Source organism: Puccinia triticina, chromosome 10A (assembly GCF_026914185.1).
Source record: "Puccinia triticina chromosome 10A, complete sequence".
Taxonomy (NCBI): domain Eukaryota; kingdom Fungi; phylum Basidiomycota; class Pucciniomycetes; order Pucciniales; family Pucciniaceae; genus Puccinia; species Puccinia triticina.
Genome location: NC_070567.1, coordinates 1877429 through 1896149, shown reverse-complemented (window position 1 = coordinate 1896149; position 18721 = coordinate 1877429). Strand labels below are relative to the sequence as shown.

General features: G+C 44.1%; 1 protein-coding gene across 1 annotated transcript; it reads left to right on the top strand.

Annotated features, from left to right (window-relative positions):
- Positions 1-11799: 11799 nt before the first annotated feature.
- Positions 11800-16024, top strand: PtA15_10A205 (uncharacterized protein; the record flags this gene model as incomplete). Its single annotated transcript, XM_053160359.1, has 3 exons — positions 11800-11893; positions 12549-12998; positions 15924-16024. 3 exons carry the CDS (start codon positions 11800-11802, stop codon positions 16022-16024), a joined length of 645 nt encoding a protein of 214 aa, XP_053024341.1.
- Positions 16025-18721: the final 2697 nt, after the last annotated feature.

The window sequence follows — 18721 nt, the reverse complement described above, 5'->3', positions numbered from 1 at the left end:
ATTCTCAAACTAAAATCAAAACTGGTCTTGTGCCTCACGGGAACACCATTCCAGAATCGACTTACCGACGTCCAAAGCTTGATCACTCTCTTGAAAATTTCACCTTGGGATGAGGAATGGATCTGGAGACAGCACCTTATCCCTGGGATGAATGTTGGTGCGCAGGATGCAATCAAGACGTTGAACCGGCTGATGGAAACTGTATGCTTGAGGAGGACGAAGGATATGCTGTTGAATCTTCCTCCAAAGATAGAAAAAGTCATAGTAGTCAGCTTAGGCGCACCATGGGAGGGTATCTCAAGGGACTTTCATCAATCGTTCATTCAGCTCTTTGGAAGACTTCAATCCCCTGGCGAGCCGTGGGATTCATCAGAATTCTTCCGACAGCTGACTATGATACAACAATTCTGCAACCACCCAGTCTTTGCACGTGATAATATTGCCTTTTGGTGGAATTGGTGCTGGCAAGACTCGGCAAAATTGGTACACCTGGTAGAGAACCTTCGAGAATTTTTAGTGGGTGGAAACAGGATTCAGAGACCAAAGGCAGTAGTTTTTTCAAGCTTTGTTTCTTATCTTGAGATGTAAGTAATCTCCTTCATCTCATGGCATTTGGAGATAAACAAACTGACATAGCATGTGACTCAATTCAACAAGAATTGAAAAAGCACTCAATGAAAAAAAGTTGGTTTCAACATGGCTTGTAGGGAGCTTGAGTATAGCAAAAAGGGATGAAAACCTATCTTGATTTCAATCAGATCAAAACTGTAACATCCTACTGGCTTCGATACAAGCAGCGGGGGTTGGAATAGATTTGAGATGTGCACAAAATGTATATGTGATGGTAAGCAGCTAGGTTAATGTGTTTTGCCAAGAATAACAAGATCTGACCCTGGTTGTGGTGTCTCAGGAACCAAGTTGGAATCCAGCAATGGAAGCTCAAGCTATAGATCGTCTTTACCGCCTTGGACAAACAAATAGGGTTTGTGTTTATAGATACTATGTAGAAGGGACTCTGGAGATGAATATACACCAGGTTCAAAATAGGAAAGGAGAATTGGCATTGTACGTATTTCTTGAGCTGTCCACATCTTGTGAAGGGTGTTATTAATTACGGATCTTCTGGGCAAAAATTTATTTTTGGTCTCAGGCTGAGTGTACCATTGCACAGAAATGAGGAATATGAGTGTGCACAATTGCTGATGAGCAACTTGTCAAATTAGTTTGGTGATAAGAATATTTATGACTCACATGGAACTTTGGTCAATAATAATAGTTTTGAAAAATCTATTTCGGGCTTTGGAGCAAGGAGCTTGATTTGAATTTTGGACAAGGTGGCCAAATATTCTGGAGAATAACAGTTGATTGGTAAATTCCTGGGAACATTGCTGAGGGGTGCTTCGGAAGTTGCAGATGTTGATGCAGCTCGGCGATTTTCAAGATTGAATGATGTGACAAAGTGTTTTCCTCTCGTATTGATCATTTTGTGGATGTGAAGATCGTCAAGCTGAGAGGCAAGCATAGAAAATTCCACTGAATGCCAGGGTAGGGGAATTCTATTGAACGTCTTTTTTGATTCAGCCTCAGTCTCAGAACTGCATTTGATGTTATCGAAAAGCTCCATTTCAGTGAGAGATAGTGGTAGTTTTGAGAGTATTTCCTGTCTGTGTTTCTGAAGCTGCAGATGAATAAGGTGGTTCACATGAGTAAAAGCTGGTATCAAGTGTCATTTAGACTGATTTCTCACTTGTAATTGGAGTTTGGACTTTTTTTCAGATTGCTTCTTTTCACCTCTGCGTTTGGGCGAAAAACGCCCCAATCGGAGTCCTTCCTGTCGTCCCAGAAACCACCGGTGTAGGATTCCAGTGCAAATGATTTCTTCGGAAGTTTCATTTGGATCGAGGTGAAATGGTTGGAGGACACCAGTCTTGTGAGCATAGCGCCAATGCTTCAGTATGAATTTGCAGAGTAACTGGTTCCATCTTGCGTCCCATGGTTCTTCCCAGGCAAACGTCCAGCCTGGGAAACCAGATCGGTCTAGATCCTTGAGGAATATCTGCCTGTAAATCGGAGGAATCTTCTCGGAAACCGGGTTAGAAGTGGTTGCTTCGATGGGATCGATGGGGTGTAGTAGAATTGAGTCTGGTAATGAGGAAGCAGAATTGAGGTTATCAGGGGAGGGAATCTGCTTCCAGGCGTCTGATGGGACCTTGAGATTGAGCTCCAACAGTGTCTGAGTTAACGAATATATACTACGACACAGAGGTGAAGTGGACTTTGGAAGGATGCTTGAATATAAACTGTTAAGTTTCCGTCCACCTATTGGGGGCTTGCCATTGTTTTGAAAGCATAATTTTCTAGTGGATTGGAGATCCATATTTTGATGGAGGTACAGGAGGCAGATTTAGGTTGAGTTGGGGGGGAGGGATTATATATGTTTTGTGTTTGAGAAAGTGAGAGGGGTACCTAGCGACTACAATTTCTGGGACAAGGGGATACCAGCACGCAGTGAATCATGAAAGGATGCCTTGAATACAAAGCTGACAGAAGTGATGTTGATGCTTGGAATATCTTGGTTGCGTTGGTGCACAAAGATAAAAAAGGGGAGGAAGTCGTGCCACACAAACGTACGGCCGTACGTTTGTGTGACACAGATGTTGCCAGGTGGCGTCATATTGGAATTAGTGCATACTTGTATGAATCAGCTATACAACCTGTCTGATATGTATGTACATAAATGCAAATATCAAATTCCATAACCTTCCGATTCAACCACATGATAAAGACACATGTATGCAAACATCATTCCAATACAAAAGCTGCATGCAATATAGCCTACTCGGCTGCAAGGTGGGTGTACTCAGCTCAACGGGTCTCGCAGCCAAGACTCAAATTTTTTCAATGCTCTCAGCCAAAGAGAAACAAAGGGTTCAATTTCTGCACGCTTCACAGAGAAGTCCACCAAAACAGTTTCAGAAGAAATAAATCACTCTACACTTTGGGATTGTTGGTAACTGGAAACAATCTTGAGAGATAATTTGGGTGTCACTTGATTTTACTTGGAGAAACAAAACCTATGATCAATATAACAGATATCATTGTTTTATGTGGTGGGTAGTATGTAGTTTTAGCTAAATAAAGATCTAAGACTCCGAGCTTCAAGTGGATTCTGATGTAGCACTACCGAGGAATATAGAGGGCTGTGTATTAAGTGCCAAATGGACCTGATCAGGACCTTTCCTGCCTGCAAAAAAGAGAGGAAAACTTACGTAGCAGGAGTTACTTTTGGGGTGCAGCCATTGAGCATCCTGTAGATACTGCATCACCCATTTCAATAGGGTATCGCACAACAGGTCCTGGAAATCACCGCAGAAAACAAGGTAAGCAGAAACCATGGCAATATAAGGATGCGGTAATGTGCTTGCCTATTCCGAGCCTATTTCTTCTGGCATTCCAGCAAGCCATCACGTCCGGAAGAGCACATTGAGGAATTTTAAGGTCTAGTGCACCACTATTGATCTTTCCTTGTAAAACTATGTGACCTTCCCAATCATTTGTATCCCTGGTGCGAGGTTTGACTGCAGGATCCAGTTCTATCTCCTCTAAGGTTCTATCTACCCAAAGCTGCATATCTTGGAGCCATTTCAACTGGAGTGGACTAAATTTTAAAGTGGAATAAGTAGTGTGCACCATTTTTGTGGATCTTGGACGATTGTTGATGCAGAAAGCAGTCTGGGGGAACACTACACCAGAAGGGGAACTCTATTTATGATATCTCCATGATATATCAAATGATATAATATTTGGTTCGTAAAACTAGGGACCGGCCCCCTGTGTCTAGTTTGATAAGCAAGAAGAATGATATTAAACTACATTCAGCATGAGTTGTTAAGGTGGAAATCCCAGATACAATCATTTACGCAAATATTGCAGCACATGTGCACACTTGTACAGCACAACTTAAAACTCTGTTGCATGTGATATTCTACTTGTGACGATGAGACACTGAAATCACACCAGATGGCTACAGAACAAGTTGGAATACACAATAATGCAAGCATGTGATTCCGTTAAACACATCTGACAAATCTGCAGAAATGCTGATCCTTGCTGTGTATATGGGGCCACAGTAGAAAATTTCTGAATATCATCATCTGAAAGCCAAGTACCACCATCCCTGCTTGACCCAGTTCAATCACACTTGTTCCTCCCCACCACTCTTACTCTTGATACAATCACTAAATACCTACTATCCTAAATCATTAATATGTCACTCTATGTCTGTAACTGTGAGCAGGCCTCTTGTCGCACTGCACAACACACGGTGGAAGGAGTTGGGGTTCTTCCAGGAAGGGTGTTGTCCCGGCAGGTTTATCAAGATCACCAAAGGAAGGAAGCTCAGAGGTGTGCAAGGGAGAGGGCACAGCTTGAGAAACCTCAAGGAAAATTGGATGCAATCCAAGTAAGTTATTAAGTATGCATGTCATATTCCTGTATTCTGTTGCTGTGCCTGACCCAGAGTTTGATCAGTTGCCTGCCACAGACTCAACCTCAGATAAACGAGCCGTGGACCGTCCACCTTTCTTAGAGGGGGACTTTTGTATTCAAGTGATGATTCAAATGACCAAATTGGTCTTCAGCGGTAACCTAAGTAAAGAATCGGCAAACTCGTTCCTTTTGGCCGCAAGGCAGAATGTTGTCCTTCTTGCGAATATATGGGGTTCCCTACATGGGAAATCTATAGATCCGACTCCTATTGTCCAACAGATTCCTTCTACTCGGGAATCAGTTACTCACTGTCTTGGACTCATTCCAAAACTAACCTCTCAAATATGTTGCAAGAAATGCTTTGCCTTGTATCCAAATGAAACGAAGGTTACTAAATGCACCGAACTCTTCTTTTCAAAGTATCAAATGTTTGAAAAGTGGAACAAGTCACAACAAGTTGTCCCCTGATGCAATCAAGCTCTATCGCGCACTAACTCCCGGGGTGCTCCAAAACCCTTTCGAACATTTAATTACTTGACTTTAAAATCTTGGCTGAAAGATCAACTCCTCAATCAACAATTTGAAACCTTACTCGATTCCAGTTTGGCTGCGCTAGAGAGAACCACTGATCAGGAATTGGAGGACGTTTGGCATGGAAGCGTGTGGCGAGAATTTCCCAACAACAATGAGGGAGAAGGAATATTCACAAGCAGCTCGGGAAATCTGGTATTTAGTCTTTATCTCGACTGGTTTAATGCTGGCGGAACATCTAATCTTGGGAAAAAGAACTCCCTGGGGGCAATTACGCTGGTCTGTCTGAATCTCCCACCCACTCAACGATACAAAGTCAAGAACATCTATCTTTTTGGTATAATTCCTGGACCCACGGAGCCCAGTCTTGAACAAGTCAACCACCTCTTGCAGCCTCTAGTCAAGGAGCTTAAAACGTTTTGGGCTCCTGGTCACTTCTTTGACTCGACTGCTACTCACCCAACCGGACGTAATATCAGAGTTGCAATATTTCCACTTATTGCAGACCTCCCAGCTATTTGAAAGGCGGTTGGATTTGGAAGCCATCAAGCCAGTCTCTTTTGTTCATTTTGCCTTTTGGACAAGAAAGACATTGAAGAGACAGATAAATCAAAGTTCCCTCTCCGCAACCATGTTGAGCACCTTGCCCGCACATCCGACTGGCTGAAATGTAACAGCCTCCCCGATCGTAAAGAACTTGTCAAGAAGTATGGAGCACGATGGAGCGTACTAAACGAGCTCCCCTACTGGCGTCCTGTTGAATATTGCTCAATTGAGTTGATGCATGCGTTGGTGCTTGGTGATTTGAAGGATCACAGCATGCGCTTTTTGGCCCTGCCTACTGTTGGGGAAGAGCTGAAGAAGATCAGAGAAAAGGACAAAGGTTGGCAGAATGATCAGTCATACTCTGAAACTCCCTACACAGATGCATTTGGCCCCAAGGCAAAGGACTACGTAAACAAGGGGAAGGGCAAACAGAAACAAGATCCCATTCCAGAGAGCTCAACTGCCTCAAGACCAACCAAAAAAATACGTGTCATCAGTGAAGGTGAAGGGGGATTCACAATTCCCAGTACTTCAGTTGTGGATAAAGGATCTACGGCAAATATATGCTCTTCCAGCTCAAGTTCCCAAAGTGGAAGTTTAGGGGACTCTAGTACATCATCAACTCACTCATATCAACTTCGGCTCAGGAAACAAACAATGTATGATATGAGTGAACAAGATTTAGCTAGCTCCGCCGGGTATTCTTCTGATGCAAGCAACAAGACAGCAAGAGCGGTGCAGAAAGGGAAGAAACCCCAGAAGAAACTAGATGAAGATGACGACAATCAATTTAAGCTAACGCCGATTGAGCTGGATGTTGTGAGACAAACAATCATGCACACCCAGGTACCTTCGTGGCTTGACCGTGTACCCCATAACTTGGGGGAAGCCAACCATGGATCTTTGAAGGCTGCGGAATGGTTAATCTTATACAAAGTATACTACACTATATCTCTGATTCCCCTCTGGACCAAACCTGATGCTGCAGCAGAAACAGAAAAAGAGAGAAAGCGTGTCTCTTCACTACTTCAATCCACGACACTCTTGTCAAAGATTACCCACTTCCTAACTCTTCCAAGAATCAGATTAACCGATCTCGATGAATTTGAAATTCTGTTACTAAACTACCGTAAATCCCTCCAAACACATTGGCCTGAAAAAAACAGTCGGCCAAACCTTCACCTGACGCAACATTTCCCGGAGGTAATCCGGCGGTTTGGACCTCCTCGATCTACTGCTGCATGGGCCCAAGAGCGTGTGAATGGAATTCTGCAAAAGATTCCAACCAATCACCACCCGGGTACGTGTTTACCAGTGTACCCTTTTTATATCTTCAAATACATACTGATGAATTGAAACTACCTGTAGACAAGATTCCCAAGACGTTATTAAAATTATGGCACATCAATTCCAGCTTCCAACTCCTTCTGAATAGTCAAACAAGAGATACAAACGCGAATGAGGACATCGCAAATAAAGACAAAGATCAACAGTTTGAACTCAAGGGGCCTCTGTTGACAAAGTGGAAAAGAGTGGCAGCTGGGAAAAAGGACTTGAGGGGGAAGCTAGGTGACGATCAGCTGGCCCTGAACCCCAATCACTTCAAGGATAATTAAATTTCCCAAAACAAATACTCACAGTTTGAGGTTGGGAAAATCATTGAAAAAAATCACTCCATACTGAAAAAAAATGTGAACTGAGCGTGCTCAGCCAAAAAAATAAAAATGTGTCAGACTGAGTAAAAAACAATGGGGAACATTTTTGGGTTGATTGGTTGGACGGGCCTGCACAAGGCCCGCATGGGCCCCTAACAGGCCCGTTGGGCCCATTGAAAAAGTAGTATTTGTTTGGAATTCCCATGCTCTGCTAAAATGTGAAATGGGTTGAAATGAATGAAAAATGAGGGGGTACATTTTTGGGGAGATGTTTTGGACGGGCCTGAATGAGGCCCACATGGCCCCCACAAAGCCCACTGGGCCCATTGAAAGAGTATCCTTGGTCAAGAATGCCTATGCTCAGCTAAGAAACAAAAATGTGTCAACCTGAATGTGTCAACCTGAGTAGAAAACATGGGGCAACACTTTTGGGGAGGGCTTATTGACAGACCTGCATCAGGCCCATCAGGGCCCACCCAAAGCTGGTTTGGCCAACCCAAAAGTAGTATTGCTTAAGAATGCCCATATGATGTTTGAGAACAGCACCAATTGACCACTAATCAACAGAAGATATTGAAGGGCTTCTGACATCTGCATGACATTTGTGCACTCACAGAATGTATGTCCAGGCCCTTTCCTTCCCTTGGAAATCTGTTGGCCCATACGGGCCTGATGCAGGCCTGTCCAAAAAGCCTCCCCAACAATGTGCCCCTAGGGTTTTTACTCAGTCTGACACATTTTTATTTCTTAGCTGAGCATATGCTTTCTTAACCAGGGCTACTCTTTCAATGGGCCCAGTGGGCTTTGTGGGGCCCACGTGGGCCTCATTCAGGCCCGTCTAAAAAATCTCCCCAAAAATGTACCCCCATGTTTTTTATTCAGTTTGACCCATTTCACATTTTAGCAGAGCATTGGAATTCCAAACAATTACTACTTTTTCAATGGGCCCAACGGGCCTGTTAGGGGCCCATGCGGGCCTTGTGCAGGCCCGTCCAACAAATCACCCTAAAAATGTGCCCCATTTCTTTTTACTCAGTCTGACACATTTTTATTTTTTTGGCTGAGCACGCTCAGTTCACATTTTTTTTCAGTACAGAGTGATTTTTTTTCAATGATTTTCCCAACCTCAAACTTTGAGTATTTGTTTTGGGAAATTTAATTATCCTTGAAGTGAATGTGGTCACTGAAAAAGACTTCGAAGTCAACAGGAAATGTTTCACCACTGGTGAACAGCACAAGGGGAATAGCCTGGTCGAATTTTTTCTCGGGAAAGACCAAAGATTTGGCCAAATAGAAAGGATATTCTCATCAATCCAAACACCGAAAAAAATTTGGGTCATTGTTAAACCTTTTGAAGAAGTACAACAAAATGAGGATCCATACAGAGATTATCCAGATCTGAATTGCCGATTGGTTTGCGCTGATTATGAGGCTGCTGCAGTGATCAGTACTGAAGGAATAATTGGACATGCTGCAATGCTCAGTCATCAAAGTGGTACCTTTGGAATTTCAACTGCAACAGTCAGCGCTGTTGGATTGGGAACATCGGTAAGTAAGATTCACACCGCATGGTCTGATGTAGTGCTGACTCTGTAATATGTGTTTTTCCATGCAGGGTTGGGAGGCTCTTTGAGGTGTGCACAGAGCGGGGAAGGTGGCAGTCACAATTTGACCAAATATTTGTTTGTTTGTAATTTTGAAAGGGAAATAAGATTAGAAAGAACCCTATGTTATCATGTACAGGAGCATGCCCAATCCCGCAATGTTTCAACGCAGTTCACATATATCTTCAGATGACCTTCAAGCTTGGGCTGAACCCATCTCCAACCGATTATCCTGAGTTCCATTTGTAGACCCACCTCTCATCCACCTTATCCTGGTGTATAATAGATTCCGAAATCAAAGTCTGTTATTCTTCCATTCTTGATCATGGCCAGCAACCCAACCAACAGCTCTTCTGGAGATACTGGTGCCCCTGTACCCCTTATTGGTGAAGACAATGCCAATCAATCCCAAGAGCCTCTCTCAAAAGACAAAGAAATGATTGCCTCTGTTGTTGCCAGTCTCATTCCCAAATTCAAAGTTCAAGCTAGCGCAACTCCAATGGAAACAGATCAAGGTACAGCGGCCCAGGGTGAGTCAACCATAGTATCCTCTCTTCAAACTGAATGATTTTGGTTGATGAAATTCTGGGTGCAGGCGAGTCCTCCAAAACGTCATCTCAACCAGCATCACTGCTGCGAGACCCACAGCTCTCGGCCAAGTTTATTGTTGAGCAGTCACGACTGGAGAAGTCAAGTGCCGAAGAAGCTGCAGGAAAAAAACAAACACAGCGCCGTGTGAAGTCTATAGCCAAGAGGACTACGACCATTCAGCATTTCGAGCTGATCTCTAGAGGTATTCAGTTTTTCATCAAGTCATTTCTTGGTGGTCCGGATAAGCCACAAGATTTTCCATCACCACTCTTGGAGAATGAGAAGGAAGCCCAGTATTGGATTGAAAGGCGTGCTCAGTTCATCTTGAAGCAGCTTGATAGTATTCGTTGCAGTCTGTCCGACAAACCAGTTCTCGAACAAGATTACTTTGTAGCTCAAGCCAAATCTGAAATCTGTAAGAATATCAAACCACCTCCATTCACCTCTGCTCCTAAAAAGGGTGACCTTCGAGGCGGCAAGCCAATCAGCCCTCAGACTAGGGGGGACATGGAGAGAGCCCTTGCTTTGGCAGGAATTTCCAGAATGATGTTTGATTGGACGGTGAAGCCGATGGACCATTCTCCTTGGAACTTGGCGGTGATAGAGGTGATGGGGAAGAAGTCTGTGGAGTGGCTCAGTACGACGATGAAGATAAGTGAGGAAGAGGCAGCTCAGGCACCAGCAATCATTCAACGATGGCTCCGTGGCAAATGTGAAGAAATTCAGAAATTCAGCAGTGTGGACGTGACAAAATTCGAATCTGATAAAAAGTCGAGGTTAGTCAGGGCCCAGTATACCCAATGGCGCAAGAAAGTAAGTTGTGTACCTTAGAAAAAACGTGGAGTAGAGCAGCGGCACTGATATCCACTATGTACCAGATTTGTGAGAACAGATGCGCAATGGCTGCAAAGCTGTACCCCAACAATCATCAACTCGCTGTGGTCCTTGCGGATAAGGATACTCATTCCGATGTTGAAGAGGGGGAAAGCGCTTCGGTTCAACCAACCAGAATTCTCCCGGTGTGGCGGTCCGATTCACTTACAACCATTCTCCACGGCCTTGACAAGATGGTTCTCGCTCAAGCTCAACATCACAAGACGAAATCAGTGAACTATAATGTCTATGGACGCTTCAAGTCTTCTCATGGTCATACTAAGGGTATTAATGGAGTCCCTCGCAATCTTCCCACCGATTGCTACTCCAATCCTTGGCGAAATCGGTTGTGTAAATTCAAACAAGATACAGTCTCTCAAGTGCCCCCTTTCAACATCGAAGATCTTGCCAAAGGAATGGAAAGCCTTGTGACGTTAAATCCTCAGTCTGGACCAGGACCAACTGGAAGCGCCCCAAATCCTGCACCTGCTCCACAACCAAGCCCAGCAAACCCTCAAACCGGTGGTCAACCAGGCCCAAGCGGGACCGGATCTATGCATGTTGACTAGCCCTTTTCATTTTTGTTTTGTATCATGAAATTTTGGACGGAACAGGAGTGATGTGTAGTTGGAAGCTGTGGTGCTTGTTTTTTACCATATCTGGTTGTATTTACTAGTTTTTTGTCTTATTGTGGCTGATACGTTGTGTGAAGTCTTTGGTGGCGCTGGTTCAACTCGTGTGATTGTCTGCAGGCAAGCTAGCTGCAGGACTGTGTCACACAAACGTACAGCCATACGTTTGTGTGACACAGTCTGGTGGGTGCAATCCCCAAGTATCAGATGCATGCTTATGTAACAGGAGTTAGTGAGGTGAACAATTTTCAAGCCCAGATCCAAATTTTGGGCACCGCCCTGTTGGAAGACAATCCGAAGTCTGCCACAACCCAAGTGGAACTTAGGGGATTTCTGGACTTGTCCCAGACTTCCAACTGCCTTGTGAATCTCTTGTGCACCCATACTAGCTAAGTGGCAGCTAGGAGAGTGCCTGCCTCAACCCATTCAGTTTGAATAGCTGATGTGGGCGGTGATTTACTGGTTAAATCCTTGCTTGATCCACAAGACTAAGCGGGAGGCCGGCCTTTGAGTGGGGTGAGCTTGAATTCAAATATATACAAGAATCATCTAGAAGGGCATAATGATGACGGCACCCACCACTTCTTACAAAGGATTATCCACTATGTGACATAATAAGCTCTGTGAGACCAAACATATCTAGGGAAGATGTGGTCAAAGGGGTAGATTGTGGGTGCACAAAGGGACAAAAATTTGCACTCAGCGGTATCTGAGGCGTACCACACTGGGGAGAATTAATATAAATAGACTCCCCCCTTGCCCATTTGCACTTCATTCCTCCCTCCCATCCAAAATCCAACACGTCCACTTTCCTCTTATCCACAAAAGACTACTCCCTTCCTTCCCATCACACACCTTCCAACTCTCAAGCTTTCCAAAATGACTTTGCCATCACCCGAAAATCCAAGCCCTGATAATACACCCAAATTGCAAGACACGGTGACTCCCAGCAACCACGGAACTCCTCCCCCAAGTAAGTACCAGCTATGTATGTTTTATACATACATAAAATCTAATTCCCCTCCCTTCTTATACAGCCCAAGCAGTACTAGATATGAACTTCCCCGGCTGTGCAGCACCCCCTGCTCCCATCCTTCCTGCCCCCTCGTTTCAAGAATTCTCAAGGAACTCCAACGATCCAACATCGGCTGCCCCACTCAACCCCAGCGAGCCCATCCTCGATATGGAAATTCAACAAATCACATCTGAAGAATTCAACCAAAACCTGAATGAAGCCGAGCAAGCCACATGTATATTACGCCGTCTCAAACTGCCAAAGACCACCAAGGAGATAGTGAACACACTTGAGAAGGCTTTGACTAGCACCAAGCGAAGTGGGTATTTCTCCTCAACTCTCTCCTCGACCATCATCACATCACAGCTTACGTTTCACACACATTCCATTGCAGCTTGGGAAGAGACTGGTGAAATCCCGGAAGATGAAGAAATTAAGATCCACCAAAGCTCCACAAAAATTCACCCGCCCACAACCTCAACCGCTTCCAAGCAGCCTACCAGGAAGAAACCAAAAACCCGCAAGGGTAACTCAGTCAAACCAGTCGACTTGTTGAACCCAAAGCCCGATTCTTCACCAACAATCACCGGCCCCATAGGTTCTGACCAAACAGCACCTCCTCCCCAGCCAGCTCCCAATGTGTCTAGCGGTCAACCTGCTGAATCAACACTCAAGGACGTTCAGCAGTTCTCGGACAAACAGCACCAACATTCTGAAATTCCAGCCGGAGATCAAGGTCAAACCAACGCGCCAGCTGACCCACTTCTGGATCCTTCCTCAGTTCCACCTCCCAATCCACTGTCTGAGCCAGTACCACCCAAACAGGAGCCACCAACCTCGATCCCTACCTCTCTCCTCCCTAGTCCACATCCACCATCTCAAACACCTGGCGGCCCATCTGCCTCCACGAGCTCTCTCCCACACAGAAATCAACCACCCCAAACTCCTTCCGATGTGCCACCACAGCCCACCACCAGTTCAGAATCTGCCGTACCTACCACAAACAACCCTCTTGAAGCAGGAGACAAGCTTCCCAACGATACATCCACCCCTCTCACCAACAGCAACCTTACGATCATCAAGTCGGTCGATGTTAGAATCAAGCTGGTCAAGCTCCATCAGGAACTCGACGGGGTAAAACCCAACTGGAATAAGTATCAGGATATGTGGAAATCTCTATCCAAACTGGTCCAGTTCCGAGCCAGATCAATGGAAACCGAGGCACCTCACAACCCTGACTTCCATTTTGCAAGGACATCTTGCTCGTACTCATTGTGGATCAAGAACATTAGCTCTCTGGGTAAGTTTTTTTGCTGCAGTATCCTACTCCTTTTTATACATCAGCTTATTTCTTTTCCTTTTTCAGCCCCAGAATTTCTAGGACCATCAACCAATGAGCAGTGGTACTGTCCCGATATCATCGACTTTCCACTTCTTTCCAGATTTTTGAATAAGGATGAAAAACTCCAGCCCCACGAAATCATCTCACCGTTTGTCAAGACACCTCATCCTGAGTCGACTCTTGTCCGGTTCCTCGTCTGGCTTCAAAACCCTCCAGCTAATTTCACGTCCAGCTGGGCCAAGATTGTTGCAGCCTCCATCGAACTCATGGCTGAAAACCTTTACAAACCACCGCCACCTGAAACCGCTGAAGATGACGATGAGATCACACAGGCAGTACAAGTCCTCGATCACCTAGAAAACATGAAGAACTCATCCTCAACATTCGATTCAACTGATGAGAACATCCCAACCGCTGAATCAGATGTTATTCCACGATCTCACTCTGTCGACATACTCCACACCTTTTGTAACATGATTATTGATGTTTTCATGGGGTATGTCATCTTCCAAACACACGGTCTCAGCCAACAACCTCTCACAGGTACCCAGAGGAAGAAAGTTTCACGTACAACTCGAAGCTCCACCAAGAAACTTGGCGACTCTGCTGCACTCACCACAAGACCCCAGGGGGATTCATCCTTGACCGACCAGAAGGATGAATCAGCTAAGCGACTCCGAGCCCATCAGTTGAGGCAAAACTTTCAACCTCTGATATATTTCTTACTAGCTGGTGTTCGGGGACTCTTCATTGCCTCCCGGGACCACCGCACTGCTCCTGTCTCGGAATGTATGTCTTTTGTTCAGGCAATGTCGATCAATATGGACAACTCGGTGGCCCAACACACCCCTGAAGAACCAATATGGAAGAATCTCTCTGCTTATATTGTCCGGCTGTTCCAACCAGCTTTTCAGTCACCAAACAAGATCTCAACACTCCACAAACCACCCACTCGGACTGAACTTGCCGAAGCCATTACCACTGATTTCCTCAAACACTGGCAACATAAGCAACCCACCAGCCCATTCCTAATCCCCCATTCCTCCTCTCAAATAGCTGACAAATAATCTCTAATATATATGTTTTTATTTTCCTATTGTTAACCCGCTCCTTGTTGGCTTGTTTGGTTTTTTCAATCCCATGAGTAACCACCTTGGCCACATGAATTGATTCTTTTCCTACCCACCACACCTTTAAATACTATTGTACTGATAGATCTTCCATGGTGTCAATTCGTGGAATAACAATTACAACCTGATTTTGGTGAGATCAGGTGACCATAACTGGCCTGACATTGTGAGAAATTTGCTGCAATCAAAGCCATCTGCGGCAAGTGGCAAGCCTAGAAAACTTTGGGGCAGCCCTGCCCAAAAGCTGAAAAGACTGATTTCACCTACGTGAATGCAGATACAGATTTGGTAGTATGAAAACAGAACACAATTTGCTTATTGAAACGTCACTGAACAAGGGAGCTATCACTCAACACCAAAGGTAAGAGTCAATTCAAGCAAAGATCCATTGGCATGACAAGCGGCCAACACCATGTTGCAGTTCCGCCAGTCAAAACTGACCAGAATAAAAAAAACCAAGACTAATGCTTCAACTGGGAAAGCTTAAGAGAGCAGCTGTGAGCAATGGACTCCTCAGCCAGGCTCAAGAAACGAAGAGCTGCTGTACAAAACTCCTTGTATAAGGGTTTTGTACAGCAGCTCTTTGTCCCAGGGGCATCACCTAGCCCCTGGGTCATCATGGGAGCCACAAGCCTCCACCAAGTCGAGACTGCGATGTCTTAGAAATGAGAAAATTCTAAAGAAACCAATGATTAATGCTTCTCACCAGACCTTCCCATCAACCAGGTAGTCACCGTGCAACACAATTTCTTGCTGGATTCCACCTGACTTGCTGTGTTACACATTTAAACATACAAATTGCTACCATCACCGCAATCAGTTGTAGTTCCACCTCAAACAATGCAATTCATTTATATACATTGCGTATTTTTGATGCGGCAGGAGGATTACATCAGTAAAGATTTTGAATCCCGTTTACCTCCCTGTTGAAAAAGGTTTGTCTTGAACAAATGACATTTCTGTCTTGAAAGGCTCTTGTAGCAAATGATTCAACCAAGAACACAAGTAGACATCAACACAAAATATCATAATTGGAATAGAATCTGAGGCTATCTTATGAATTTGACCTGCACTGGACCAGGTTCTTTTGGGAAGGGTAGAAAACTTCTACCCAGAGGTGCAGACAATGACAACTAACAAACTTAAGTAAAAATCCTATTTGCCATTTCAAACACAATCTGTCTGGGCAAAGTGGAATTTGCACAAGATCAGATTTCATTTTTTGTCAAAAATCTTGACTGTCTGAAAAACCGCCTGGGGGGTAGCTTCTTTCCTCCTCTTTTCTTTTCCTTCTTCTCTGGCTTCCAATCGTCCACTTTCAAGTTGAACCTCTTCTTCGGATCCTTTCTGAGAACATAGGGAGTTGACTCGGAGCGCCCCAAAACTACAAAGACATCAATCTTTCCCAGAAACCATTTTTCACCCAGTTAGCTCTGGCTTTTTCCGATATGAAAGGATAGTTTTTTGTGTATAAAAAACTGACCTTCACCTTGAACACCCCATCTTCTTGGGCAAGCCCTTGCGCACTGTACCCCTGAACTTGTATCCAGTCACCACGCTCCAGCTTCTGAATTCCTCGCAATGTGGTCGCATTCCGGGCGGATAGTTGAACATTGAGCTTCTAATGAAATTCAAGGAAAGGGATATGTATTTCCCAAAAAAAAAAGGCAATCCTCATTCAATGATCATTGAAAGCAGAATCAACCTTGATACAGGACACACCTTTCCAAGGGAGGAGTCCAAAACTCTGACATAGCTGTTCCACTGGTTCCCGCGGTTCCAAAAGACCTTCGATACATAAACGCTTCCGGAAACAAGGGCTTTCTGGACTTGGCTTCCAACCGACACCTCAAGATCCCCCTTATGTGCAATCCAGGAACCGGGCAAAACATCAATTCTTGGATGAGAATTTGCAGATGAGGCTGCGTGTCCGGAGATGAAAATTTGTGTCAGCGGTGGGTTACTGCGGGGAAGATGTGAATCCACTCGATGGAAGTTTACTGGGATAATCCAGTGGCTCCGAGTCGTAGATGGGGTTGAATCTGATCCAAAGAGTTTACGCCCAGCCGGTGATAAGTATTTGAGACAGTCAGGCTTGAGTTTCCGGACAGTGATTTGTTGATATGAGGGAAACTGGCTATTTGAAGTAGTGATGTGTTGATGTATCTTCAAATAAAGAGGAATGAATAAAAGATGTTTATTATGTTCTTCTCTTCTGAAAGTCTGGCGAACAATAGAATCCAGCGAGTACAACTTATGAGCTTCCATCTACAAGTATCACTAGGTAGAAGCATAAATCATATGTCAATAACAAGGGAAATGAAAGTGAAACAGATGTGAAACTTGTAAGGAGTGCAGATGGTGTAGTAAAAGCTGATCTGGCAATCTAAGGGGTAGAAGGGTTTTACTTGCCAGCTGACAATTTGGGTATCTCTATCAAGCAGGAGAGGTGGGAATATGGAGTTGTATGTCTTGAGTACTATATGGAATTGAGCTGTCTCAGAATCTGATATATATTTAATGATGTTGGGACTCGCAACACAGTTGACCATGTGTATCTCCTTATCAACGACGGTGATTGAGAAGAGTTGGCTCAAAGACATGTGAATATTACCAACAAAATCAAGCATTGTGAGGGGATATCTGAATACTACTTTTGATTGTGAATTGGTGGACTTTGGAGTTGATGGATGATGGAATGGCGGAAACAATTTGTGGGCAAAGCTCCCATCTCTTATAATTTTTCTGAACCAGTCTCTTCGCGCACAGAATGCTTTCAAGAAGCTATTTCACCACCAATCCCCTTCATCATTATCTTATGAAAGGCTATCCACCCCCATGCCCAGGCAAGAACAAAGGAACTCTATTTATTATGTAAATTATCACAATTGATTTCTGCATAATCCCTTTCAGCTACCTATGTAATAGGTTGGGCACAAACAGGAACCAAACACTAATAAAGTTACTTGTCCCAAGACACACCACATGTATTTGTATGATGTGGGGATGAGTGTTGATTTTTTAGCTTGCAGGACAAGGGGGTAATTGACCAAACTCGGCCAGCTATGGCCTTTGTTGGATCTACCACCAGTAGGATCTATTTGGTTCATGCATGTATTTGGCTGCAGCAGAAGAAAATACCTTCCCTGCATACGGAGTGGTGCACCCATTTTGTCACACAAACGTACGGCCGTACGTTTGTGTGACACAATAATTCACACTGGCGCAGAGGGGACCTGTCTCAAGAATGAAATCAGGAGTCTGCTATTTTATTCCTTACCACAAACCCCCGAGTATCTACTATTAACCTCTTGAGTCTGTAAGGAGTATACACCAATGATGTTGATCATGTGGGCTTCTTTTAAATTTCACCCTCTGCATTTTGCCCTAATGAAACGCATGAGACCTTTGCTAGTGTAATCATATATTTGTTACCCCCAAAGGTTTACAAGCTGAAATGCTAGACTGTAAACTTTGTTTCATATTCCAAAATTTACTGAGACAAAATCCACATATTTGACATTGGGCCCACAAAACCCTCACTCTCCCTCCTATTACCAGACACAATAAAATTGGCACAATCTTGACAGCTTGTGTGGCTTTATATCTCTGTTAGACTGGGGACATAACAATGCTTACTCCATACTGACTCCCTATGAACTCTCAGTATTTTGTGACCATAATTGACACACATTCAAACAGGGAAATTGAAGCTTTCCAAATACAAGAATTTTCTCTGTTTTTTGGCTCCGGAGGAACTTCTTCTTGTAATTATGCTGGATAAAATTTGTGCCTTGTTACTAAACTAAATCAATCATTTTTCATTCATCTACAACTAATCAAGACATGATCCATCAAGCAAAATAGGATTTAGTGCAGTGTCAGACCATTGAAACTTGTTCACGGGATAATGAGGGAAGGCAACTCAAAGATTCAACTATCATTTTCTATGGGGCTTACATTGTACACTTTCCATCTGGATAAAATATTGCCACTTTGCTCCCACCCCTCATAATTTTATCCAACTCCAAGTGGGAATGAATGTATAATTGATGGTCTGGGGGGGATTTGTGCCAACCCTGAAGCAACACTTCTATGTCCAGATCTCTTCTTCTACTGTTTGGAAATCAAGACTTGACAGGCTGCTGTGAGCGGGAAGAAGGGGAAAAGCCAATTGTCCAGACAGATAGTGTTTTGCTTTCCTCCGGCAAAGTCAATCAAGTTGGGTCAGCTTGCAGCTTGGATGTTCCATCCTTAGCGGTACTCAAATCTAGGACATTGAAGAAGATAAACATAGATGGTTCAACTTTTCCT